The sequence below is a fragment of the Globicephala melas genome, chromosome 2 (genome assembly GCF_963455315.2).
Source record: "Globicephala melas chromosome 2, mGloMel1.2, whole genome shotgun sequence".
Lineage (NCBI taxonomy): Eukaryota > Metazoa > Chordata > Mammalia > Artiodactyla > Delphinidae > Globicephala > Globicephala melas.
The window spans coordinates 52476745-52503271 of NC_083315.2; the positions used below are offsets into that span (position 1 = coordinate 52476745).

Consider the following 26527-nt stretch of genomic DNA (forward strand, 5'->3'; position numbering starts at 1 on the left):
GGCATAATGGATAAAAATTAAAACAGGATCTATCTCTCTGCTCTCTATAAGAGACTCACTTTAGATCTAAAAATCTAAAGATCAAATAAATTTAAACTGAGAGGGTGGAAAAATGCACTCCATAAAAATAGTAATCAGAAGAAAGCTGCAGTGGCTATACTAATATGGAAGAAATATCCTTTAAGTCAAAGGCTAAAAAGAGACAAAGAAGAACATCATATATTGATGAGTCAATTCCCCAAGAAGATAAAACAGTTATAAACACATATGCACCAAACGTCAGAACTCCAAAATACATGAAGCAAACATTGCAGAATTGAAAGGAGAAATGGACAGTTCTACAATAATACCAAAACTTATGAGATGCTGGGAAACAGTGCAAGGAGGGAAATTTATATCTGTCTACACACCCATTAAAAACAAGATTTCAACTTTACACCTTAAGGAACTGAAAAAATAAAAAGACTAAATTAAACCTAAAGCTAGCAGGAAGAATAAAATAATAAAGAGTAGAATAGAGATACATAAAGTAATAGAACTGTGTAGAAAGATCAGTGAAACCAAAATTTGGCCCATTGAAAAGATCAACTAAATAGACAAACCTTTAGTTAGATGGATGAATAAAAAAGAGAGAAGATGCAAATAACTAAAAGCAGAAATGAAAAGTGGAACATTTCTACCAATTTTATAGAAAAAAAAACTTTATAAGAGGATACTATGAAAAATTATATGCTGGAAAAATGGATAACCTAGATGAAATGGACAACTTCCTAGAAATTATACAACCTACCAAAACTAAATCATGACAAAGTAGAACATCTGAACAGACTTATAACTAGTGTGTTGAGTCAGTAATTAAACCTCCCAACAAATAAGCACTGGACCAAATGGCTTCACTGGTGAATTCAACCAAACATGTAAAGAATAATTAACCCCAGTTAATGCAAACTTGAACTCTTCCACAAAAACTGAAGAAGAAAGAATTATTCCTTACACATTCTATGAGGCTGACATTACCCTGATACCAAAACCAAAGATATTACAAGAAAAGAAAACCACAGACCAGTATCTCTTACAGATACTAATTTAGAAATCCTCAACAAAACACTAGGAAAATGAAATCAGCCCCATACACCATGACCAAGTGGGATTTAACCCTGGGGTGCAAGGATGGTTCAATATGGGAAAAGGACATTAACAAAATGAAGTGGGGGGAAACACATGATCATCTCAATTGAAGCAGAAAAAGCATTTGATAAAATTCATTACCCTTTTATTACAAAAATGTACAAAGAACTAGAAATAGAAGGAAACTTCCTCATAAGATAAAGGCTATATATGAAAAACTCACAAAATCATATTCGTTTGTGAATATGTAAAATGGTTTCCCCTAAGATGAGTAACAAGTCAAGGATTCCTGCTTATGCCATATTTTTTCTAACTGGAAAGTAAAAAGTAAAATTGTCTGTGTGCAAATAATATGATCTTATGTAGAAAACCTAAAGATTCCATACAACCCCCCCACCCCAGAACTGTTACATCTAAAAAACATATTCAGTAAAATTGCAGATTTCAAAATCAACATGTGAAAAATCAGTTGCAGAGTATGGGGGTTGGGGAAGGATCTAGATGTCAGAGTAAGAGGATGCGGAGCTCACCTCCCGCCAGGAACACACCAAAAATACATCTATATGTGGAAAATTCTCACGCAAAACTAACTAAAGACTGGCAGAAGGACTCTTGTACAACCAAGACTAAGAAAGATACACACGTAATCAGGTAGGAAGGAAAGAAATGCAATTGGGTCAGGATCTATGCCCCTGAGAGGGGACTTAGAGGAAAAAGACATTACATGGGCAGACACCCACCTTGGGGAGTGAGCAGCTCAAGCCACAGATTGAGTGTCCCAGTCCTGGGGCCCTATGCTGGGGAGACAAGCCCTCTTGGCTGGTTGGAGGACCGTTGGGACTAACAAGAAAGTGGTGGGAAGCCTGGATTCCACTCGTGAGGAGCTCACATGCTCCTAGTTGAGTGAACACTCTGGCTCCACTCTCTCCATATTGCAGCATGGCACTGGATCTGGGGCAGCCATGACCAGGAAAAGACTCAACTGTGGGGTGCAGAGGTAACCCTGTCCCAGGGCAGAGCCTGGGTGGGCAGCAGCAGCCATTGTTAGCACTTACTCAAGCAGAGCATCAGAAGCAGCCCAGATCTCTGATGGTGGCCCCTGTACCACAGCTCACCTCTCCATACACCTGAGAATCCACATGGGCCTTACTAATCCTGAAGAGCTATTCCACAAGAGGGTGGAGGTGGCAGAGGCTAGGGACAGTGATTGGCAGGGAGGGACAAAGGGGACTTGCACACAAGGCTGCATGTGAGCAGAGCACAGGCAGCATATTGAACCTCTGTCTGTGCACGGGCGCTACTTGCTTCAGCACTACTCGCCTCTGGAGCAAAGGTCCTGGTGCAAGAAAAGGTAAAATCACACACATAAATGAAACAGAGCTAGTTCAGGTATGACCCTTGGGGCTTCCACTCCAGTAACTTGGGATCTGAGCTGGCCCCTGATAGGGTGGTGATGACTGCTGAGCAGAGAGGGAGTTCCACCACACACCCAGTGCCAGCTCTAGTCCCTCCATCTCTGACCCCACCACCTACCTAGGTGATAGCTGCCAGCACACCCAGGGGAAAGATGTGCCTTGCACCCAGCTCAAATCCAACTCTCCCATCAAAGGCATTGTACACAGTCTTTATAGGCATGCTTTCACATAAGAACACCTGTTTAAGACTGCAATAGGTAACTGTTTCCGCTAAATTCATATAGGCAGAGAAAGTTAAGCAAAATGAAAAGGCAGAGGAACTATTAACTCTCCATTGAACGAGCAAGAGAAAACCACTGAAAAAATAAAAATGAAACAGAAATGAACAATTTACCATATAAAAATTCAAAGCATTGATAATAAGTTGGCTAACTAAACTAGGGAAAAGAAGAGATGAACACAGTGAAAATTAGACCCAATTAGAAATGAAGAGTTCAATAGCTGAAATAAAAAACACTAGGAGGAATGAATAGCAGACTAAGTGATACAGAAGAAGGCATAAATGATCTGGAATATAGAATAATGGAAGTCACCCAATTGGAACAGCAAAAAGTAACACAAATTAAATATTGAAAGCATTTAAAAGATTTCTGAGGTAATATTAAGTATACCAACATTTGCATTATGGGGATCCCAGAGAGAAAAGAGAGAGAGAAGGGGATTGAAAATGTATTTGAAGAAATGATGGCTAAAAATTATCAAACATGAAGAAGTAAATGGATATCCTCTGTACAGGAAGCACAGAGGGTCTCAAACTAGATGAAGCCAAACAGAGCCACACCAAGACATATCATACTTCAATTCACAAAAGTTAAAGATAGAAAATTCTAAATGCAGCAAGAGAAAAAGTCACATACCAGCAAATCCCCATCAAGCTACCAGCTGATTTCTCTGCAGAAACTTCACAGGCCAGAAGGGAGTGGCATGATATATTCATGCTGAAAGGGAAAACCTGCAACCTGGGATACTCTAGACAGCAAGATTATCATTTAGAACAGAAGGAGAGAGAACTTCTCAGACAGACAGACAAAAACTAAAAGAGTTTATCAACACTAAACCTACACTGAAAGAAATGTGAAGGGTCTTCCCTAAGTGGAAAAGAAGTTAGAATCTATAGGAAAGGGAAAATCCCACTAAGAAAGGCAATTGTATAGTAAGAACTGAGGATCCACCACTTAACCTAGTAAAAAGGTTAAAAAATGAAAAATTGTAAAAGCAACTATAAGTATAATAAACAGTTAAGGGATAAACATGACCATGTAAAATATGACATCAAAAACACAAAATTTCGGGGAGAGCAGTAAAAACATAAATCTTTCAGAATGGGCCTGAACTTAAATGACTACCTGTTTAAAACAAGTAGATACAGTTTTATGTCCACATCTATGAACCCCATGGCAATCTCAAATCAAAAACCTATAGTAGATACAAAAAAAAACTAAAGAGAAAGGAACCCAAGCGTACTACTAAAAAAAAAAAAAATCATTAAACCACAATGGAAGAAACAAAAAGAAGAAATGAATAGAGAATAACTATAAAGACAACCAGAAAACAAGTAATAAAATGGCAGTAAGTACATTCCTGTTAATACCTTCTTTAAATGTCAATGGACTAAATGTTCCAATCAAAAGACACAGCATGGGTGATTGGATAAAAAAAAAAGTCCCTTCCATATGCTGCCTTCATGAGACTCACTTCACAGCTAAAGGTACACACAGACTGAAAGTGAAGGGATGGAAGAAGATATTTCATGCAAATGCAAAGGGCAAGAAAGTGGGGGTAGCAATACTCATATCAGACAAGATAAACTTTAAAACAAAGTCTATAATGAAAGACAAAGATATAAATATATAATGAAAATAGGATCAGACAAGAAGAGGATGTTACAATTGTTAACATTTATGCATGCAATTCAGGAACACCTAAATATATAAAGCAAATAGTAACAGACATGAAGGGAGAAACTGACAAAATGCAATAATAGTAGGGGACTTGTACACCCCACTGATGTCAATGGACAGATCATCCAGAGAGAAAATCAGTAAGGCAACAGCAGTCTTAAATGACACAATAGACCAGTTGAACTTAATGGTACCTATAGGACATTACATCCCAAACAGCAGAATATATACTCTTTTCAAGTGCACATGGAACTTTCTCCAAGATAAGTCACATACTAAGCCTCAAAACAACTTTCAACAAATTTAAGAGGGTAGAAATTATATAAAGCATTTTTTCCAACCACAACATTATGAAACTAGAAATCAATTTTAGAAAGAAAAATGGGAAAATAACAAATGTGGAGACAAAACAACATGCTACTACAGAGCCAATGGATCAGTGAAGAAATCAAAGAGGAAGTCAGAAAATACCTCAAGACTAATGAAAATGGAAACACAACATTCCAAAATCTATAGGTGCAGCAAAAGCAGTTCTAACAGGGAAGTTTATAGCAATACAAGAAAAATTTCAAATGAACAACCTACCCTACCACCTATAGTAATTATAAAAGAAGATCAAACAAAGCTCAAAGTGAGCAGAATGAAGGAAATAATAAAGATCAGAGAGAAAATAAATAGAGATTAAAAAAACAATAGAAAAGATCAATGAAACCAAGTGTTGGAAGTGAAATTGAATTGTAATTTAAAAAAAAAAAAACCTCCCAGCAAACAAAAGTCCAGAATTTGACGGCTTTATAGGGGAATTCTACCAAACATATAAAGAACTAATACCTATCCTTCTCAAACTATACCAAAAGATTAAAGAGGAAAGAACATTCCCAGCTTCATTCTATGAGGTCACCATTACCCTGATACAAAAACCAGACAAAGACACTACAAAAAATAAAATTTCAGACCCAAATCTTTGATGAATATATATGCAAAATATATGCAAAAATCCTTAACAAAATATTAGCAAACCAAATCCAACAATATATAAAAAATCCAACAATATATCACAACAATATATATATCATACACCATGATAAAGTTGTATTTATTCCAGTGCAACAAGGATGGTTCAACATTAACAAATCAATGTGATACACCACATTAATAAAAGGAAGGATAAAAATCACATGATCATCTCAGGAGACACAGAAAAGGCATTGACAAAATTCAGCATCTGTTCATAATAAAAACTCTCATCGAAGTGGGTATGGATGGAATGTATCTCCACATGTATCAACATAAAAAATGTATCAACATAAAATATGCCATCTATGAAAACTCCACAACTAACATCATACTGAACAGTGAAAATCTGAAAGTCTTTCTCTAAGTTCAGGAATAAGACAAGGATGCCTATTCTATTTAACATAACATTGAAAGTCCTAACTGCAGGAATCAGACAAGACAAATAAATAAAAGGCATCCAAATTGGAAGAGAAGAAGTGAAACTGTCACTATTTGCATATGACATGATACTTTACATAGAAAAACCTAAAGTTTCCACTGAAAAAATATTAGAACTAATAAATGAATTCAGCAAGGTTGCTAGATAAATCTGCTTCTTTTCTATACACTATTAATAAACTATCAGAAAGAAAAAGTTAAAAAAAAAAAAGAAAACATACACCATGATGTATATATAGCAAAACAGAAATAGACTCACAGATACAGAGAACAAACCACTGGTTACCAGTGGTGAGAAGGTAGGGGGGTGGAGTAGGTTAGGGGTATGGGATTAAGAGATACAGGCTACTATGTATAGATAAGCAATGAGGATATATTGTATAGCACAAGGAATTATAGCCATTTTCTTGTAATAACTTTTAATGGAGTATAATCTGTAAAAATACTGAATCAATATGCTTTACTCCTGAAACTAATATAATATTATATATCAAAAATGCTTCAGTTAAAAAAATAAAATGGAAAAATATCATCCTTAGAGATATGGAGAAAAAAGTGATAATAGGCAACCTTTATTAAAAAAAAAAAATCAGGTGCATTTCTATGTACTACCAATTAACAATCCAAAAAGGAAACTAAGCAATTTCTTTCACAGTAACATCTAGAAGAATGAAATACTTAGGAAGAAATTTAATGATAGAGGCAAAAGACTTATGAACTAAAAGTATAAAAGAAAGAGTAAAACTATATGACCATGTGACTATGATTTGGCCCAAGAGCTATAAAAGGAACTTTGGCAGGGTTCTTGCCAGGATATCTCTGTAAAAGGGAGCGGGTAAGAGAGCTTTGGCTCTTCATTTTCTTCTGGCTGCTAGTGTAGAAGGTAGATATAATGGCTGGAGCTGCTGCAGCCACTTTGAATCAAGAGATGACCTTGAGGATAGAGGCCACATGCTGAAGGAATACATAAGCAAATGGAAAGACATCTTATGTTCATTGATCGGAAGAATTAACATTTTTTTAAGATGACAATACTACCCAAAGTGATTTACAGTTGCTATGCATTCCCTTTAAAAATCCTAATCACATTTTTTTCAAATGGAAAACTCCATTCTAAAATTCATATGTAATCATACGGGACCCCAAATATTCAAAGCAATCTTGAAAAAGAAGAACAAAGTTGGAGGTTTCATGTTTCTTTATTTCAAAACTTACTATAAAGCCATGGTAATCAAAATAATGTTATATTTGCATAAGAACAGAAACATAGGCCAATGGAATAAAGTAGAGAGCCTAGAAATAAACTCTTGAGTATATGATCAGGTGATTTGCTTCAGGGGTGCAAGACTATTCAATGCATAAAGGAGTGTGTTTTCAACAGATAATGCTGGGAAAGCTGGGTATCCTTATGTAAAAGTAAAGTTGGATGCCTACCTTATACCATATACAAAAATGAACTTGCAGTTGATCAAAGATGTAGTACATAAGAGCTAAAAGTATAAAACTCAAATGGACAACCCAAATGTCCATTAAAACATGAATGAGGTATATACATACAATGGAATATTATTCAACCTTAAAAAAGGTTTGGAAATCTGGTACATGCTACACCATGAAAACATTATAGTAGGTGAACTAAGCCAGACACGAAAGAACAAATGTTGTGTGATTGCACTTATATGAAATACCTAGTATCAGTAAGAATGTTGCCAGGTCACCAAGTCCTGGGGGGAGGGGAGAATGGGGAGTTATTGTTTAATGGGTATAGTGGGGTTTTTTTTAGATGATGAAAAAGTTCTGAATATGGATAGTGGTGATGATTGTGAATGTAGTTAATACCACTGACCTGTACACTTATAAATAGTGAAAAAAGGTAAATTTCGTGTTATGCATATTGTACTTTAAAAAAATTCTTTGTTTTGTATTGAATTCTATTTTGTTCACTTGGATGCTGTTTGTTTTTGCTCTGTTTAATAGAGCTCAGTTTCATACTGATTTTCTGTCCTGTACCTATCATCTTCTCTGTGTTTTCAAAGCTTTGTCTTCTTCCTCTGCCCTTAGGAAGGTTTTACAAGTTGGCCCTCTCCTTCCCACTCTGACTGTGGTCCCCAGACCAGCAGCAGCAACATCATCTGGGAAATTCAGAACTACAGACCTACCCCAGATGTCCTGCTCAGAATCTGCATTTTAACAAGATCCCTCAGTGACTTGTGTCCCCTCCGAGTTTATGAAGTCATTCACATCATTAAATGACTTTCAGCTGTGTAATTCTGCTGTCTCTGTGTTCAGTACAGATTTCAGTTCAGCACTTACGCTCGGATTCTTTGCATTCTTTTCTCAGTTTTACATCATCTGTCTATGCCTTCATCTCAGGCTTTTCTTTCCTTATGTCTTCCTATCCTTGTTTTAAAGAGAATTCATGCCTTTTGACAACCAGACCAACATCTTCCCAAGTTTTCAACTTTCATTTTGTATGCTTACATACTTTTCATAGAACATCTCTTTGTTTTTTTCATAATGTTTATCCTTAGATGAGCAGATCCATGGAGACTAAGTGATATTCTAATGAGACTTTGGATATGGCGACCTTGGCCCCCTTCTGTCTCACGCTCACATTGGAAGCCTTAGTCCCTAGGATACAAATCTGAAGATTGGGTTAATGCATTCCCTTTGTTATGCCTAATTGCCATTCTTTTAGGGTAGGTCCTCCCCTCAGACTGCTGGTTAACCCACTGAGCCATGAAGTCAGATGCAACGTATGATACTTTGAATAGTCTTGAATGACACCTTCTACTCTGGCCTGCTTGTTTCCATGCCATGTGGATATCTGCCTCTAGCTGCAGTGGCTTTTCTTTGAGGTGATAGGTTGTGTGCATTTGACTTTGTCGTCCAACCACTTTCAACTAGGGAGTGTGTCCTGTAAAGCTATGGTGGCAAGGGGGCCGGAGGGAGAAGGAGGCTGGGGGAGCAGGAAGGAGAGGGCGGGGGAAAGTAGAGGAGAGAGAGAGTTAGGGAGGGAGAAGAGCTGGCAGGCTGCATTAGCAGGCAGGGCCAGGTCTGTCACCCTGTCTGGCTCACGCTGTTTCTCACCCTTTCCGATGGAACTTACCGTGGTGATGAAGATGTTCTAAAATCTGTACCATCCAGTACAATAGCCACTAGCCATAGGTGACTATTGAGCACTTGGAATTTGGCTAGTGCCTTAAAGGAACTAAATTTTTAATTTTATTTCATTTTAATTAATTTAGAATTTAATTATAAATAGGCACATGTGGCTAGTGGCTACCTTTCTAGATATAAACCCCACACATACCTCCCAAGTACCATCATTAGATCCAGATGGTTGGGGAGATTCAAAATCTCAAAGTACTTTTTTGATTCTTTCAAAATATTTCCTTCCTTCCTCTTAGAGAGTTGAACCTAAGTATTTTCCTTGAGACTCCCTCAGTCATCCACCCTGACATTTCTGTTCCTGTCAGGTGCTTGAGGATCTGGCACATGCTTTCTTTTGGTTTTGGTTTTTAGCATTATTGCTGGTTTTGGCCTTTGAATTGCTTTATCACCATATTGTTTGAAAATCAGGAGGTGGCGCATCTCATTTGCCTAATGTGACTACTCATTTCACCAAGATTTATGTTCCTACAATGCTAGTGGATTTATGCTGAAATCTAGAAGTAAATGCTCCCGTTGTAGGAAAATACTATCTGCTAAGGGCTTTGCTATCTTATGGCACCCCTGAGAAGTATCAGGTTGTGATGTCCATTTATTTATAAGATAATTTATGCTTTTCTATGTGTGTAGTTACTTGCGTTGATTGTTGTATCTGTTATCTATGCCCACAACATTGCTGCGTAACAAACAGCTGGAAAGCCTCAATGTCAAATGATAATGAGTGCTCATTGCTTGTGAATCTGGGTGATTAATCAGCACCTCTGCTGATTCTGGCTGGTTCACCCACAGGCCCAGGGATGGGTGGTCTCTGCCCCTTATGTCCGTACTCCTCCTAGAACGAGCAGACTTACATGAGCGTGGTTTTCTCACAGGAGTACAAGGGGACCAGAAACACAGAATGTCTCTTGGAGGCTAATCTTGGGACTGTTAGTACACACATTCTATCGGACAAAGCAAGGCACAAAGTTGGCCCATGTTCAGAAGCGGGCAGACAGCTCCTCTTTAGTGAGAAGAGCTGCAAATGACATGGCAAAGAGAGTGGATACTGGGGAAGATGAAGGAATGGGGCTGCCAACACAATCAACTTTCTACAGCAATTTTCCCAGCAACATCCTCAACGAATCTGCACAGCAGAGGCCTTTGGACATTTCTGTGCGTGTATCTTATATTTATTGTAAAATAAAACAAAAACTGGGGCAACTTCAATGTTGGTTTATGTCCTGTGCCCTCTCCACATTGAATAATAAGCACTTGCTTTAGAAGGATGCTTGGTCAGTCTGAATTATTTGATTAGGTCCTTAATCCTAGCATCTGAATTTCTATTCGTGGATAAATGATAGATGCCTCCACTGCCTGGTGCACCTGGGGTGAAGCCAGGAATGGAGATGAGTGTAAGTTACCTGAGAGCAGTTGCAGAGGGCTAAGTGATTACCTGTAAGGCAGTACCCCAGGTGTGCTGCTGTTCTGGGGCCATGGGTAACAACCATTGCCCAGGGTTCTCGGACATTTGGACATCCCCAGTACAAGCCAGAAGTCACACAGGAGGTGCTGCTAACTTGCTCCCGGTCCTGCTAGTTTGACAAGATTGTGATCAAAGGGCCAGAACTCCACCTATGGCTGCATTTTGCTGCAGTCCTCACAGCCATGGAAACTGTAAAGCTTATGGGCATTAACATCAGCCTGCTAAGGACTCATTCTGCAGCCGAAGGATTCAGAGACCACCAGGATGTCAGCACATAGAGCGTCATCCAAGCACCTTTTCTTTTTTTTCGTACATAATGGAATGTTTTATTTTTATGTATTTTTCTTAACATCTTTATTGGAATATAATCATCCAAGCATATTGACCAGTGAGCCCAGGGAGGCTCTCAGAGGGTCAGTAAACATTCAAAGTCAGATCTCCTGCTGGGAGTGCTTGCAAGGAGGGTGGGTATCCCCTCTGGCTCTTCGATTTGGGGGATTGAAACCAAGAAGGGCCAAGCCACCTCTTTTCCACATTTTGCTTGAGTTCCACGATGTCTGTTAGTCCAGGACAACTGCCATGTGCATGTGGCTGCGGTTCTAGGCACTTATGACTGCAGGGGACCAAGCCCTGCTCCAGGCTCCCCAGAGGACGAGCAAGGGGCCTGCAAGTCAACAAATGGAAGGACATTCCAAGGGTAGATGGTCCTAAGTATAATGACGATACTAAAATGAGTGATGAAAGGAGAGATAGCAGGGCTGAGATACTTTAGTTCTACAAGGCCTCTGAGAAAGCTAGTCAGGGACATTTTAACCTCTGTTCTCTCTGGTATTTACTATGAATGTAAAATATTTGTATAAGTGGGGAAGAGAGTGTGTGCATTGCCTTGTGATTCACTGTAAGTGTGGGTCCCAGGCTCAGTTCAGAGTCCCCCTTTCCCAGCAAGGACAGAGAGAGAGCAGTGTCGTACCTCGGCTGACAAGCAGGCATACTACCACCACCTAGTAGCTGTGTTCCTGAGCAGCCAAAAGCGATATTTCCACCACAGCCTCTCCAGGCGGTCTGTGGAGAAATCTGTGTTTGTGGGATGACACAGAGTTTGCGTCGGCCCTTAATATTCTTTTTAATTGGTGGATTTTAAAATGGAAGTGCTGATACCAACGTAGATCTCATAAGCTTGATATAATTGAGACAAAGTTAGAACCCTTTGACCTGCTAAAAGCTGTTCTTCCCAGGAGTAGTTTCTAGGTGGTGTCCAAAGATGGCAGGTGTCTCATAATAGGATTTTAAACTTGTTGGGATGTTGCTGCCCTTATAAACTTCACATTTATTCCTCGAATTTTCATACTTTTGACTCTTAAACATATCTTTAGGGATATATCACTTACAATAGCAGGACTACCTACTAAACTCTACCCTATTCCACAATGGGCAAAATATCACTGCTGTTGCAGCAAGTGTAGCCTTAAAATATTTATTTTCTCCCCTTACGTAGTATATTTCCAATTTGTCATACATATGAGACATATACATGTATATGATCTCTGTGTGTATATATATGTGTGATCATATATATCATATATATATATATATATATACACACACATATATATAACATATTTCTTTACTGAATTCGCTCTTCTTTGAAAACGAGAACCTCATTCCCTGAGTAGGCTTTTAAAAGTTGAATATATTTTGTTAGTTTAAGGCAGAAGAGGTGTCAAGGAGGTAGATGAGTGAGTGCAGGATTCAGGCTGCCTGGATCTGAATGCCACATGTGCCTTCCAGTAGCATTGTAAATGTTGCCGACCTCCTTACTCTTTCTGATCCTTGGTTTGCTCATCTGCAAAATGGGAAGAATAACAATACCTCTACAATGTGGTTGTTGTGAGATTAAATGCATGAGTATTCAATTGCTGAGCACGGAGCTGGGCCCAAAGCCATCTCACAACCAGCCTTACATAAAGTTCAGATGTGACTGCATGCTACGACTAAAAACAATGGATCTACTGGAGAGAATTCCTCACTCAATATTTCTTATTGACTTCACCACTATTTCTTAGAAATAGGAGTGGAATTATCAGCTTTCAAATGGAAGTGGAGCTAGAAGTTGGTTAAAGTCTTTTCTCAGGACAAATAAAATTGATTAGAAAAAAATACAAAAGGTGTGTGTGTGAGCGCATGCGTGTTGGGGATTATGCAACTAGAGCTCGAATGTCACTGGGGCTTCCCTGCCCTTGGTCCATCTCCATTAACTAGGCTTGAGTTCTCATTCTGCAGACTATGAAATACCCTCCTATGGTTTCTACAAAGTCCCAGGGGTGCAAAATTTGGTCATTTCACTCAGAAGGTCCAGTCCCCAAACCTGTCATGAGTTTAGCCAATGTGGATGATGGCCTTGTGGCTCGGGGAGGGGTTCTGGCCTGCTGTCCCCTTCTTGATCTCTTTATTCCCCCCTTTCTTTTTTTCTTGCCTTTCTGTCCCAGTGGCAAAAAGACCTCTTTCCTTCTTCCACTGTGTCATGAGTAGGCTCTTATGACTTACTTTCCACCATAAGAGGGTTTTCTGTGTATTTCTTCCATAGGAAGAAGAGTAGCACATAGATGTCTATACCTTATTCCTCAAGTCAATAGGAATAGGGCTCCATATGATAGCCAGTATGATACCAGAATGAGAAGACAGGACAACAGCTGTACTAAAGGTACTCACCAATTCTACTAGCTTCATGCTTCCCAGTTCCAATGATTCCTATGAAACACTCTACATAATATCACAATACATGTGAGTCTCCAAACAATTTGGATGTATGTGTGTGCACTTGTGTGCATGTATTTTAATGATGATAATTGGGAATAAATAAGGAAAAACAAACAAAAAATGGTAATCTCAGTTACTGAGTCTTCAAGTGAATAGGTACTAAAACATGTAGGAAAATTTAAAAATTTGAACATTTCCAGTACAGATCTTTTTCTCTTATTTACAAAAATTTGTAATTTTAGCAGAACTTTCTTCTAATTTTGCCTTGTAGGCATCTTGTATGGATGTTGGGTTGACAACCTGCCATAAAACATGCCAGAATTTCAAAGTGTGAGGCTGGTTCTTCAGTTGGCTAGGAAGTCAGATGATGTAGAAAAATATACCAAAGAGCTATGTGTTGACTTTGGATAGAATGTAATCCACTCTTTGGAATGATAATTGGAAGTGTTATGACATTTGGAAAGGACACAGTTTCATCATTGGTGTGGATCTTATAGCATATGTCTGCACGGCACTTGCATGCTATTTGCAAAGAAAAAATTAGCGTTGTCCCATGATTGGCAAATGGGTTGACGTTTTCCCTCACTGTTCTTCTCAGTCATTGAAAAGTAGAACTTTCTTCAACCTGCTGCTTAACCCAATGCTAATAGAAGGACATGCTTTACTCCTATTCCTTTAGCACTGGCACTTAGGTTCAGTGAGACAAGCCCAGCATAATTAGCACATGACTGGTGTCTGATGGGTGTTTTGGAGCAGAACTTGCTCATGTTGCCTGAGTGGTAGGAGGTTTGTTGTGAATGTTCACATGGAAGGCTGTCTATAGAAAGCTCAATACTGGGCTTCGAGAAGGGTGGAGTCTAGAATGTGGCTGGGATTTCAAGGTAAATCTAGGGATCTCAGGAGAAGACATTCTCACTTCTTCCTTCTTAAGATTCACCATTTAATGAGCACAGCCCGGGCTGCCATTTACACGTCTTCCACATCAGCTCTGAGATGCTGCTCCCTGAGATGTGTCGTCCATGTCCTGCAAGGCTGTGTGCTGTGGCCCAGGCTTAGCTCTGCTGTCTCCTAAACCATCAACTCTCTGCATTGTCTTCACCTCTGTTATGCTTTCTCATGCCTGACTCTCCAGTTTGAAAATGGCATCACAAGCCTCTAATTCATGAACTTGCAAGTTTAGCTCCATTCTCATCTTTAATTCATTCTCATGGAAGAGAATCCCTTTAGCTCCATTCTGCCTTTTAACTCAGGCCACATCCTATATTCTTGTTCCATTAATGGTTGGCTGTGCTTGATTCAGGGACCCAGCCCAGTCTGGTTAGCCTGGACTGTGGTGCAGAAGGGGTGGGATTTCGAGAAAGAGAATAAAACATGGTAGCCTAATCGTTGCATTTTCAACAGAGGCTTTGGGTAGGTTGGTTTCCCTAAAATGAGGCTTTCGGCAGAGTAGGAAATGAACTTGACGTTTCTGGAAGTGTTTTATCTCCATGTACAGTGGGTTTAACCATTGCACGGCAGAGGCTTAACTGTCCTTAGGCCACGATATAAATTCTTTCCATGGCTGCAGCTGACCTCAAGGGAAGCTAACCCAAGTTTTCATTCATAATCAATAACATAGAAGCCAAATATTCTCTTTGAAAAGGTAGATGATCCTATGGTGAAAAGCCCTGGAGCATTAGCCCAAGAGGCAACTATAATAAAACAGAATCAAATAGAAGCTTGGCTCACATTTCTAGAGTGCAGCCTGTGGATTGGGAGCTACTTGAACACTTCACACTGAAAGTCAAAGAATTAAATTGTAATCTAATCAATGTTGTTACCATAGGTAAGTTTTCTCTGTGCTACAAAAGTTAGAGCGTCACTAGACAATGAGGCAGAATAAAAATTGAAGACAAGAGCTTCCTAAGAAGCCCCTTTCTCTTCCCTTGATCATCCAAAGTCAACAAGTTTGCATGAATAATTTTGTAATTATATATGTACTGCTTTTTTGGATAAAGCTGGCCTACAGTATAATGAAAACTTGTCCATTTAGTATATATCATGAAATATGTTTAATCAGGTGTGCTTTGGGGAAGGGGTCCTACCTGAGGGTTACTCAGTGTTTATCTAGAAGCAGTTTTTCTGCTGTATTTCTCATCCCATCTTTAATATCTGCCCTCACTCTGTGTGTTTCAGAATCACCACGACCGCAGCATGCATGATGGACCTGAGAAGATACCCTTTGGATGAGCAGAACTGCACTCTGGAGATTGAAAGCTGTGTGTATCTGTATTTCTTTTTCATCCACTTTGTGTTTTAGGCCTTTTTATCATTATTTGGCATGGCATATATAATTTTCTTGACATAGTTTTTAACTATCCTAAAGATTAGAGGTTTAATCCTCCACTCTGCAAATATCACTTTCATGACAGAGAGAGGGCAAGAGAAAGAAAGAGACAGAGAGAGACAGAGACAGAGGCTCAGTATAAAAGAATCCTCCACTCTGATCTAAGAGAGTCTGTTTGCTATGCTGAAATAAAAGAAGACAGATGCTCTTCATCTCGACCCCTTCAGTGAGAAGAGAGCAGACGCCGAGAGGCGGTCCCTCTCAATGTGCTTCATCAGGCACAAGTGGCTGTACTCCTGGGACCCTCTGCAGTTGGAGTAAACCTCATTTCCCATTAGGAGCTCAGCTTTACAAGCCAGCTATTTCTACATCTTGGCAATTTTCTTCAGTTTGAAGAGTATTCAGATGCCTTATTGATAATTCAGTGTTGAGTGATACTTCTCTGTGAGGGACGAGAGCTGCAGCCACGTAGTCTAAGAAGAAAATGTCCTGCTCCCTGACCTGCAACCCTGGCATATCCGGATATGGCTGCTGCCGTTGTGCCTTCTCCTGACCCACCATAGACTGGTTTATCATTAGCCTCAGTTGGATTTCAGGTTGTCGGTATTTGTATTGAATTTTGGGGGGATGGCAAATGACTTACTTTGCAGCACATTCGATGTATGCATAGTGAGAAGTGAATGCCTTGGTGAATGAACACACTGGGAAGCTGCACTGGTGACAGGCCAGTGTTTAGACCCCTCACTGTGCCCCTCACTTTCACACGGCATCATGGCCCTGCTTTCTGAGAGCTGTGCTTTCAGAAGGTGAGGGACGTGAGATCATGTGGCATGATGCATAGTATATTTAGTATGAAGGCTCAGGGGAAAGATGATGGTTTCCCAATAGTTGAAGGGCTACTTTAGGAAGTTAAGTAGATTCTGTGTGGCCAGAGGACACAACTCCAATGAGTTGATGAGAGTTTCAGCAAGGCAAATTTGGGATCTAAGTGAGGAAGCAGCTCCTATTCCAACTGTGAGCTGTAGTGAGTGGCGTTGAAGAGTGTAGATTCTGTTTCCTTGATGTTTAACCAAGGTGGAGGATGGGCAGGAAGGTCCGTTGTCAAAGAGATTTCCTCAGAGTGTGTGAGGTCCCTCCCCCTCAGAGAATTCACGATTAAAGCAGTTGAACAGAAGAGGGATTCTCCCAGTTTTCTGGTGACCTGACTACACACGTGTGCAAAAGTTTTTATTAAAGTCAAGATGCAAATGTATGGAAGAGTTAGCCACTTGAAGATCTGGATGTCCCGCTGTGGGGCATGTAAGCACTGGGCACAGCATGCTGATCTGAGCTACAGCCAGAAGGCCAGAGGGACTGGACTGGGTGGGCAAGGGAGTGGGTGTGGATGTACTTAACAACGCACACAGGGACCAGTCCTGTGGGTTCTTGGGGTCCTATTAAGGACTTTGGACTTGTTTTGCTAATTGCATTGGGAAACATTTGAGTGCTTTAAGCAGAAAAGTGACTTGGTAAGATGTGTGTTTTATTAGCGATCGCTGTGGCCGCCAGGTGAGAATGGAGTGTAAGGCAGTCGGAGGGAAGAGCAGAGACAAAAGGTGTGCCCACCATGATCCTGGAGGTAGGACAGCAGACAGGACCAGGGAGCCAGCAGGGGCTGTGGGGGGCAGTCATCCCCACAGCTTTGGTCTATTTGTTTGTCTAACGTCAGATATTTAGTATCTGCCTCTTGTTGTGTTATATGTTCAAATCAAAAAGTCTGTTATATTCATAGGCTACTTTTCTACAGGTGTGAGTTTTAATTTTCCTTACCGCTAAAGTTGACCTAATTCTTTAGAAGACTCCTGGGTGCTACAAATAACATCAGACACTATTGTCCTATTTAGTCATTCTCGGGAAGCATTGATTAATTACCGAGCGAGCATGAGACCATCCAAGAGTTGGCTTTGGAGCTATAATCTGGCAAATGACCACTCCTTTCTGCTGAGACCACTGCTCAAATCTCTAAGGGCCAAGAGGGTCCCTACAAAAGGCGTTTCTAAGGATGGCCAAGCTCATGGCCAGGAACATCTCATGACACCATCCAAAAATGCCTGACTTTATCAAACATTGATTGGTCAAATTCACCCTCAGTGTTTTAACTTTTTAATAGTTTTTGAGAGAGCTGCCTTTCTAGAATTCTTCATACTCAAGTTCTTACTTTTTCTTCCAACTATCTTATTCAGTGCTATGAATATGTTTTTAATTCATTTATGTGCAAAGTCGAGGCCAGCCCTACAATTAGGCTTTGCAGACAGAACTTTGGTCAGAGCACTCTACCTCCACAGTTTCTCAGCCTGGTTCAAATCGGACAGCAGAGGTAACATGAGAATATTCGAAAGTTAGTTCTTTGATGATGCTTCTTTTCATAGACAAGCACATCAAACAAATTTACTTCAAACATGGGCAAGCTGTTACTTCCATTTATTAGTGACAGTTTCTTTAGACAAAATAATGCTTCATTTCTGCCATGTCCTTGCTTCTCTCTCCTGGCAGATGGCTACACCACAGATGACATTGAATTTTACTGGCGCGGTGGTGATAAGGCTGTTACTGGAGTGGAGAGAATTGAGCTCCCACAGTTCTCCATCGTGGAGCATCGTCTGGTCTCCAGGAATGTTGTCTTTGCCACAGGTGAGTCCTGCATCCCCTCATACTCCCTGGAAAGATACTGGCTGCCTGGCCATGATGCTATCATTGTGAAATACCCTGCTGCTGATTCACAGTGCTGAGTCAACCAAAAAAGGACTATCATCAATATTTCATCATTTTCTCTACCCTTTTCTCTGTATCTAGAGGGGATGGATAAGCTTTGATGGGTAGGAAGGAGCACCTGACCAGGAGATGCTCTCTGTACTGGTTATTGAAAAGTTAAAAGACTGAGGGTGAATTTAACCAACACTTGTTTGATAACATAAGCAGCTTTCATTCTGGGCAGACAAGAGGCCACTGATGGCCTTGGAGGCAGGAAGGAAGGAGAGGGAGGAAGACCTGAGGAGGCAAGTGCTGTGCTGTCAAAAGTAAGAGACCTTCTCCCCACTTCTGGGCTGGCAGTCAGCCCTGGTCCAGGAACCTGGGCACCTGCAGTTAGTGACGCCTCTTCAGACATGGTCATCTGCTCCTAATATCATCTGGGAGGCTGCCCTGGCCTGGGTTTCATTGTCATCTTTGTTTCAACTGTCCAAAGACAGAGTAGTTATCTTCTACTCTCCTGTCTGAACTTGCTGAGGTTTTATTAAGTTCCAACCATGTCTCTCACAATGGGAAGTGCTTTCTCGGTGTTCTTACTGAATGCTGTGCTGTAGCTGAGAGAATAAACAAAAGCGCTCTGTAAAGTGTAGGGTATTCTAAAGACCACAAACTCTGGGTGGAGAATTCTCAAGAAGGCAGAGCTGGGATCTCCCATCTTGGCTTTCTCCTGACAATGTAGCTTAAACCACACCAAGTGGGTGGTGGTTAGCCCTGGTTCTGTGCCAGCATTCATGAAGCCTGCAGCCTGCACTCTCTGCCTGTAGCCTCTAGCTTGAATGCCTGTGACCCATGGCAACCTTGAATCTCTTCACCTGGCCACCTTCTACTCATTCTTCAGCTTAATCGAAATGCTCTTCCTCTGTGAAGGTTTGGCCCCTGCTCTGCCCACACACTGCCTCCCCAGGTTGGCTTAGGTGACAGCTCTGCATTCCTTCAGTGCTGCACTGACCACCAGTGCCTGCGACTTCAAGGAGACCCCTCCCATAAGAGAGGCCTGTCCTGGGCACGGCTGACCCCACTCCCCGTCCCCTCCTCGTGGGATGCCTGCCATGCTGCGGACATGCAGCCAGTCCGCACTGGGCCAGTTTCTCTCCTCTCCACCTCAGCCTCAAGAACGAAGGGACGTGCAAGTAGAGACAGAAGCCTGAATGTTTAAGGTCCATCTTCATGGCGGTGCCACCTTCTCCTGTGTTGCAAGACGTCCTGCAAATGTGCTTGCAGTCTCTGTAGAGTACGCACGGAGGTGCTCACCTTGGGTGGGTGGTGAGGCCAAAAGGCACATGGGCTTATCATTAAGGAATAGTTTCCACAACCAAGAAAATTGCCCTGTGATGTGTTGCAGAAAATGATTTATTGCTTTTAAAACTGGATTTCAAACTGTTCCATGCTCCAAATGATGTGAGCAGAGGTCTGCTCAGAACGCAGGGATAGTCTTGTCTTGGTGTAGGAGTCCTGCCCATGCCTGCCTTTGTCTAGAAGATTGCAGATAGGGCTGTTAGGGCACTGCCAGGAGGCCCTTTTATTGCATTTTCATGCACCCTCCTTGAAAGCCTGATGAGGCGTCTGTGGAGGGTGTGGTGCTTCCATGGGAAACTGCAACCACATAGAATGGCCTTCCTGAATCCTCTTGCTCAAAAGCACTGGAGCCACTTTTTTCTAGGTGCAGTCTCTGTCTTTCTTTTAACTATGTGTATGGCAGAACATATCCTAAACACATCTGGAGAAGATACACAAGATCATGCCCTCAGAATGCAGTGTTGAGTCCTCTTTTCTGTGCTCACCGAGTTTCTGCATTCGCAGGGTGTCACCAGGAGCTCCGTATCAGTCAGTTATAAACCTCCCATCCTTCAAAGACCCTGCGCTTTAAAATTATTCTAATTTGCTTACTTATGTAAAAAGGTCATAAGCCACATTGTTACAAAACTATTTCAAAATTAAATATTATACTAATTTATTTTCCTTTACACAAGTGTTCTGAGTTAATGAGATTTCAATCAGTAAACTGGACTGAAGGATTCTGTAGCCTGAAAGAGGATTCTCAGAAAGGGGATTAGGAAAGACACAACACTCTGGAGGTTTCTGGAGATGCTTCTTCTCAGGGTCATGCAAGCGAAATTCTGTGGCTGGCCCACCTCTCCCTTGTCCTGCCTCTTTGAGGACCTTGTGAATGGCGTCTTGCTGTGGTTTCCCAAGGTGTAGAGTCCTAATCCGTCTCCTGGGTAACATGAGGTTGCAGGCTGCAGGGCAGGGAATACATACAAAAGGAGTCGTGAATATTCACTCAATGGCTGGCATGAACTAGGCATGGGACTGAACCCTGGGTCAGAGAGGGAGCAGGGAGTGTCTGGTCCAGTGGGACTGCTCACAGCCTGCAAGCATTCAGCAGTGTGCCCCGGATGACATCAGGTAGCCTCTTACCTAGTGGGGTGTTTAGCGGGAATTGAACCACAATAAGAGAGCTCGAGTTCAAGAAACAGTATGTACAAGGTTTAAAGACTCATACCCTGGAGCCAGAACTGCCAGAGCTTAAGTCCAGACTCTGCAACCTTCTAGCAGGGTGACCCATGGTGATCTCTCTGAGAAAAAGAGGACATTGATAATGTCTATTTGGTAGGATTGTAGAGGATTACATGAGTTAGTATAAATAAAGAGCCTAGAATAGGGTGAGCACTGATTAGCTTTCATTAATTAAATTGCGTGGGTCCAGGAATGAGACATATTTTGAGGAGTCTGAGAATAGACACTCCAGTGGCTGCCCAGAGCTTTAAATATTAGAAAATGTATGACATTATTCTCCTGGATTATTGAGCATGATGTAACTGACTCCTAAGTGCTTGTCTGAGGGTTTCTTAAGAATAGGGCTTGTTTGGGGTTCATATTTGTATCCCTAATACATATCCCAGCATCTAGCCCACTCAATAGTTTGAAAACTGCATGGTTGTTGAATTACAAGAGGAAGTTTGACTGTCATTACTAAGTATGTATTCAACCCTAATCAAATGAATTGTTTCTGCAAAAGAGATACTATATAAATTAATAACATTATATGTTCAAATATTTAGTGTACTAAAATATGATGTTTTAAAAAGAAAAATCCACATAAAACCTCTTTGTACCTGGGGAGGAAATTAAGTATGCCTTTGCCTAGAAGGAGGGAACTTTGTTCCATGAGTGCATTTTAAAGAAATAACTGAGTTAATTCACCTCAATGATAATTATTCCATTTCTGCCATGACTCAGCAAATAGGATTTGGAAAAAATATTTCGATCCCCTTACAACTCAAAAGAAAATGAAGTAAAACTTTATTACTCACTGTGATTTCTAACAATAACAATGGCGTGCTACATTATAATTCATAGCACCTTGTGTTCGAGATTTTTCACTAATGTCCCTGGGAGACTGGTACTTGACAAATTAGCCCAAGTTAAAGTATAGGAAAACTGATGTTCAAGAATGATAATGATTTGACCAAATTTACACAGTAAAGCTAGAAAGGACAGAAATTAATCCACAAGTTTCCTGACAAATAGGAAACCCTGATATATTTTTTTGACAAAGATTTTAAAAACTAATATATTTATGCTTTATTTAAATGATTATTTTCCATACTTTTATATATTAATGTTATAAGTGTTGTTACACAGCGTGTAGCTGTTGGGATGACAAACAATATCTACTGTGCCTGTCCACGGCATCTGTGTCATTCCTTCCCTTACTTTCCAGTATTAATGGGCTGTACATTCTTTTTTTTTTAATTTAATTAATTAATTAATTTATTTATTTTTGGTTGCGTTGGGTCTTTGTTGCTACACGCAGGCTTTCTCTAGTTGCGGCCAGTGGGGGACTATTTTCGTTGCAGTGCGTGGGCTTCTCATTGCAGTGGCTTCTCTTGTTGCGGAGCACAGGCTCTAGGCACGCGGGCTCTAGAGCGCAGGCTCAGTAGTTGTGGTGCATGGGCTTAGTTGTGCCACGGCATGTGGGATCTTCCCGGAGCAGGACTCAAACCCGTGTGCCCTGCATTGGCAGGTGGATTCTTAACCACTGTGCCACCAGGGAAGTCCCTATGGGCTGTACATTCTTGATGAGCAGTGCTTTTATGCAAGTTTCTAAAACGGATGTCGGGATTGGAGGCCTCCAAATTCTTAACCCAGAGACCTAGAATTGATTCATCCAATGTCCAGAAATCCTTCATGGCAAGAAATGTGCCTCTGCCTTCCAGTCCATCCTGCATTTTGCTGGCAAATTAGTAGCCATGCAACACTGTTTGCTTTTTTTATTGACGTATAGTTGATTTACTATGTTGTGTTAGTTTCTGGTGTACAGCAAAGTGATTCAGTTATATATTTATACTTTTTCATATTTTTTTCCATTATGGCTCATTACAGGATATTGAATATAGTTCCCTGTGCTATACAGTAGGACTGTATGTAGTAGTGTGTATCTGTTAATCCCAGACTCCTAATTAGTCCCTCCCTTACCCCCTTTCCACTTTAGTAACCATAAGTGTGTTTTCTATGTCTGTAAGTCTATTTCTGTTTTGTAAATAAGTTCACTTGTATCATATTGTAGATACCACATGTAAGTTATATCATATGGTGTTTGCCTTTCTCTGTCTGACTTCATTTAGTATGATAATCTCTAGGTCTAGGTTGCTGAAAATGGCATTATTTCATTCTTCTTTATGGCTGAGTAATATTCCATTGTGTGTGTGTGTGTGTGTGTGTGTGTGTGTGTGTGTAGATATATATATATAGATAGATATCTATAGATAGATATAGATAGATAGATAGATTACCATGTCTTCTTGATCCATTCATCTGTGGACAGATGGACATTTAGGTTGCTTCCATGTCTTGGCTATTGTAAATAGTGGTCATGCAACACTGTTTTCATGAAGCCACTTTTCAGCTCCAGAACCTGTGATGACTTGCCTTTGCCTGCAGCAGCAAGGAATCCAGTCTCCTTCACCGTGGATCCACATCTAGCTCTAACCTCTCCTCTTCAGTTTAGCTCATAAACATCCCCAACACAAAGCTTTGTTTTAGTTGCTGCAGTCATCTCTTCTTCTCTCCTCCACTCACTCCTGCATGCTGCCTAAAGACTTTTGCTCCTATTACAGCCCACATTTGATGTATTCTCTTCCTCTTTTTTCTATTCATATCCAGTACATTCATCAATGGACAGTTGAAACACCAACATCTCTGATCGGCCTTCCTTGAGCATCTCTGCCAATTATCCTTTTCCTTTGAAAAGCTTCGAGTCACAGTCTGACTGTATCATTCCTCTATCAATTGTCGTATGTTATTACTCTCACTCTCTTATATATCTGGCATTCATTTAAAATCTTCTGAATTAATTCATTTGTTCATAACCATATGTTCAGGATTCCCACAAAATACCAAAACCTCAATTACAGATTCTGCTTGAAAGTCAAACAGAGAAGAGAAAAAAGAAATCTTTCATTAGATCCGTGGTATATCATTGACTATTTAAATCCACTGGATTTCTTGGAAAGTCCTGAATCTATTACCAATATTCTTTCTTGATTCAGAGCTATATTTTTTAAGAAAAGAGTTTATAAAGTGAATACTCAGATCATTCTTTAGCACCTACAGTCTATAGAATTAAGCCAAACCTGAAAACACACATGGGGAAGTCTTTCCAAGAAGGAAAAAGGAGACCAGATTAAAGAGAAATAATGAAAGAAGGGAGCAGCTTGCTGTCACCTAGATGTGAGATTACCTGATGTTTCATTTCTGCTTTAACCCTACAAATAAAGTATGTTTTTACTGCAGTTCACAGATTTCTACTTTAAAGTGTGATCTAGTTCTCTATGACTCATTAGTGGTTTATGGTTGAATTTCAGAAAATACTGAAAATGTATTTTTAAAAATAAGTGCAAGTTGAGATTAGTCTTTGAAATCTTTTGATTGAAACCTGAAAAGATATTGTCCTTCTATACAAGCTTTGGGAATTGTGTAAGAAATTTTTACTGAACTTAGCTTTTAAACCTGTTCTAGATAGGCAAGCCATAATTATTTAAATGTTGGGGTTTGAAAACGTCTTTCAGAAAAACTTAGCAAAGCAAGTATTATATCATTATTTTCTGCTTACTGAAATTAAGCCAGTGACTCAAGCAGAATCTCAATAAAGGAAATACTTTCATTCTTTTATCTAATTTCTGCTTAGTTAAACATAATAAATATACATGTGTTGCTGAAGTACTTGGGATGTGCCAGAAATATCAAGTTGAATGACCTTAAAGCAAACAGATCTCAATTCATTAAGAAATATGTGAAAATTTTACGTAAATTGTCAAACAGAAGTTGGTGGACCTTCTAAAAGAATGTAATTAATTAAAGCAAGACACTCCTAGGAAGGTTTAGAATTTTTCTCATGCTTTATTTTTAATACAAAGACTTATAGATTTTTATGACTTTAAGTATAATCTTTATAACTTTTCTGTATGTGTACATACAGAAAAGTATTTAAAATATAAATATAGTACTAAGTGAATTATCAGAAAATGAAAATCGTGTAAAAAAGGAAAATCAGGTCAAAAAGTAGAATGCTGTGGGCACTCCCAAGATACACACTATGACCTCTCCTAATTTCTTTACATCCCTCCTTCTCAAAGGAAACCACTATCTTGTTACAGTATAGTTAATTTTGTATTTTTGAACTTTATTGAATGGGATAGTAGAGTTTAAATTATTTTGTGACTACCTTCTTTAATTGAACATTATGTTTGTGAAATCCATCAGTATCGCTATGGTTCATTTATTTTCCTTGCTGTACTACTGTGTAAATACACCACAATTTATTTTTCCAGTCTACTGCAGGTGGAGATTTATGAGTAATGCCACTGTGAACATTCTTGTACTTGTTTTTTTGTGAATAAATGCTCACATAAATGTTGAGAATATGCTTAAAAGTGTAATTGTGAATGTTCAAGCTTAATGATTATGCCAACCTGTTTTCCAAAGTGGTTTTACTAACTTACATTCATAGCAGTAATGCCTGAGTGTTCCTTTTGCCCCACAACGACCTTGCTAATATTTCACATGGAAGTCACCTGTCGGGTGTTGGGTGATGTCTTGTGGTTTTAACTTCCATTCCTCTGAGTGCTAGTGGGACTGAGCACCTTTCCCTAATGGCTCTTTGGAGATCCTCTTTTGTGAATTACCTATGCAAGTTTTTTTATGTGAATTTCCTGTCAATAATTTATTGGAGTTATTTATAAATTCTGGATGCAAACTTATACAGGTTATAATGTGTTACAAAATATACTTTTTACATTGAGACCTACAGTCCACCTGGAATTTAGTTTTTGGTGAAAGGTGTGAAAGTTTCATTATCTTCCACAGCATCATTGTGCTTGCAGCAACACCTTTGTCATAAATTGTTTGTATGTGCATGGATCTGTTTTTGGACTTTGTATTCTGTGCCATGGGTTTATTTATCCATCTTTGTACACTTCCCTCACTGTGTGGATTGCTGTAGCTTTTAAGTAGAGCAGATCCTTCCTTCCCTTTCTTTTTATTTACTATTGATGATTATTTTGGGCCCTTTACATTTCCATAAAACTTTTATAATCAGATCATTAATTTTTATTTAAAAAATGCTTTGGCTTTTTATTGGGAATGTATTAGTTAAGTTAGTGAAAAGTGACCTTGTTAAAATTCTTTCAATCTGTATATATTTTATCTCTCATTTTGGTCTTCTTTAATTTGTCTCAATAACATTTAGAGTTTTCTGTGTAGAAAACTTGTACATCTTTGTTAAACTTTTCTATATGTTTGATATTTTCTGATGTTATTATAGATGGTAAAATTTTCTTAACATAATTTCTTATTTGTTGCTGGTATATAAGAACACAATGATTTTGTATTGAACAACCTTGCTAAAGTTTTATTACCTCTATGAATTTATCTGAGATGGTATTTTTACCTATTCCTGAGCACTGGAGGGGCCTTTGTACATTTGGATTCCATAGTTCCTCATTCTGACTTATATATGCTATTGTCATTATGTATTATAATTTTATATATATTTTAAACCCTG

The 26527-nt window shown here is 39.6% G+C and overlaps 1 protein-coding gene across 1 annotated transcript in view; it reads left to right on the forward strand.

The window, feature by feature from the left end:
- Nucleotides 1-26527, forward strand: part of GABRB3 (gamma-aminobutyric acid type A receptor subunit beta3) — a 234921-nt gene that overhangs the window by 179445 nt on the left and 28949 nt on the right. The window contains exons 5-6 of the mRNA XM_030873089.2: nt 15525-15607; nt 18208-18345. Of these exons, the coding sequence (XP_030728949.1) occupies nt 15525-15607; nt 18208-18345 (221 nt within the window). The remainder of the gene's footprint in view (nt 1-15524; nt 15608-18207; nt 18346-26527) is intronic.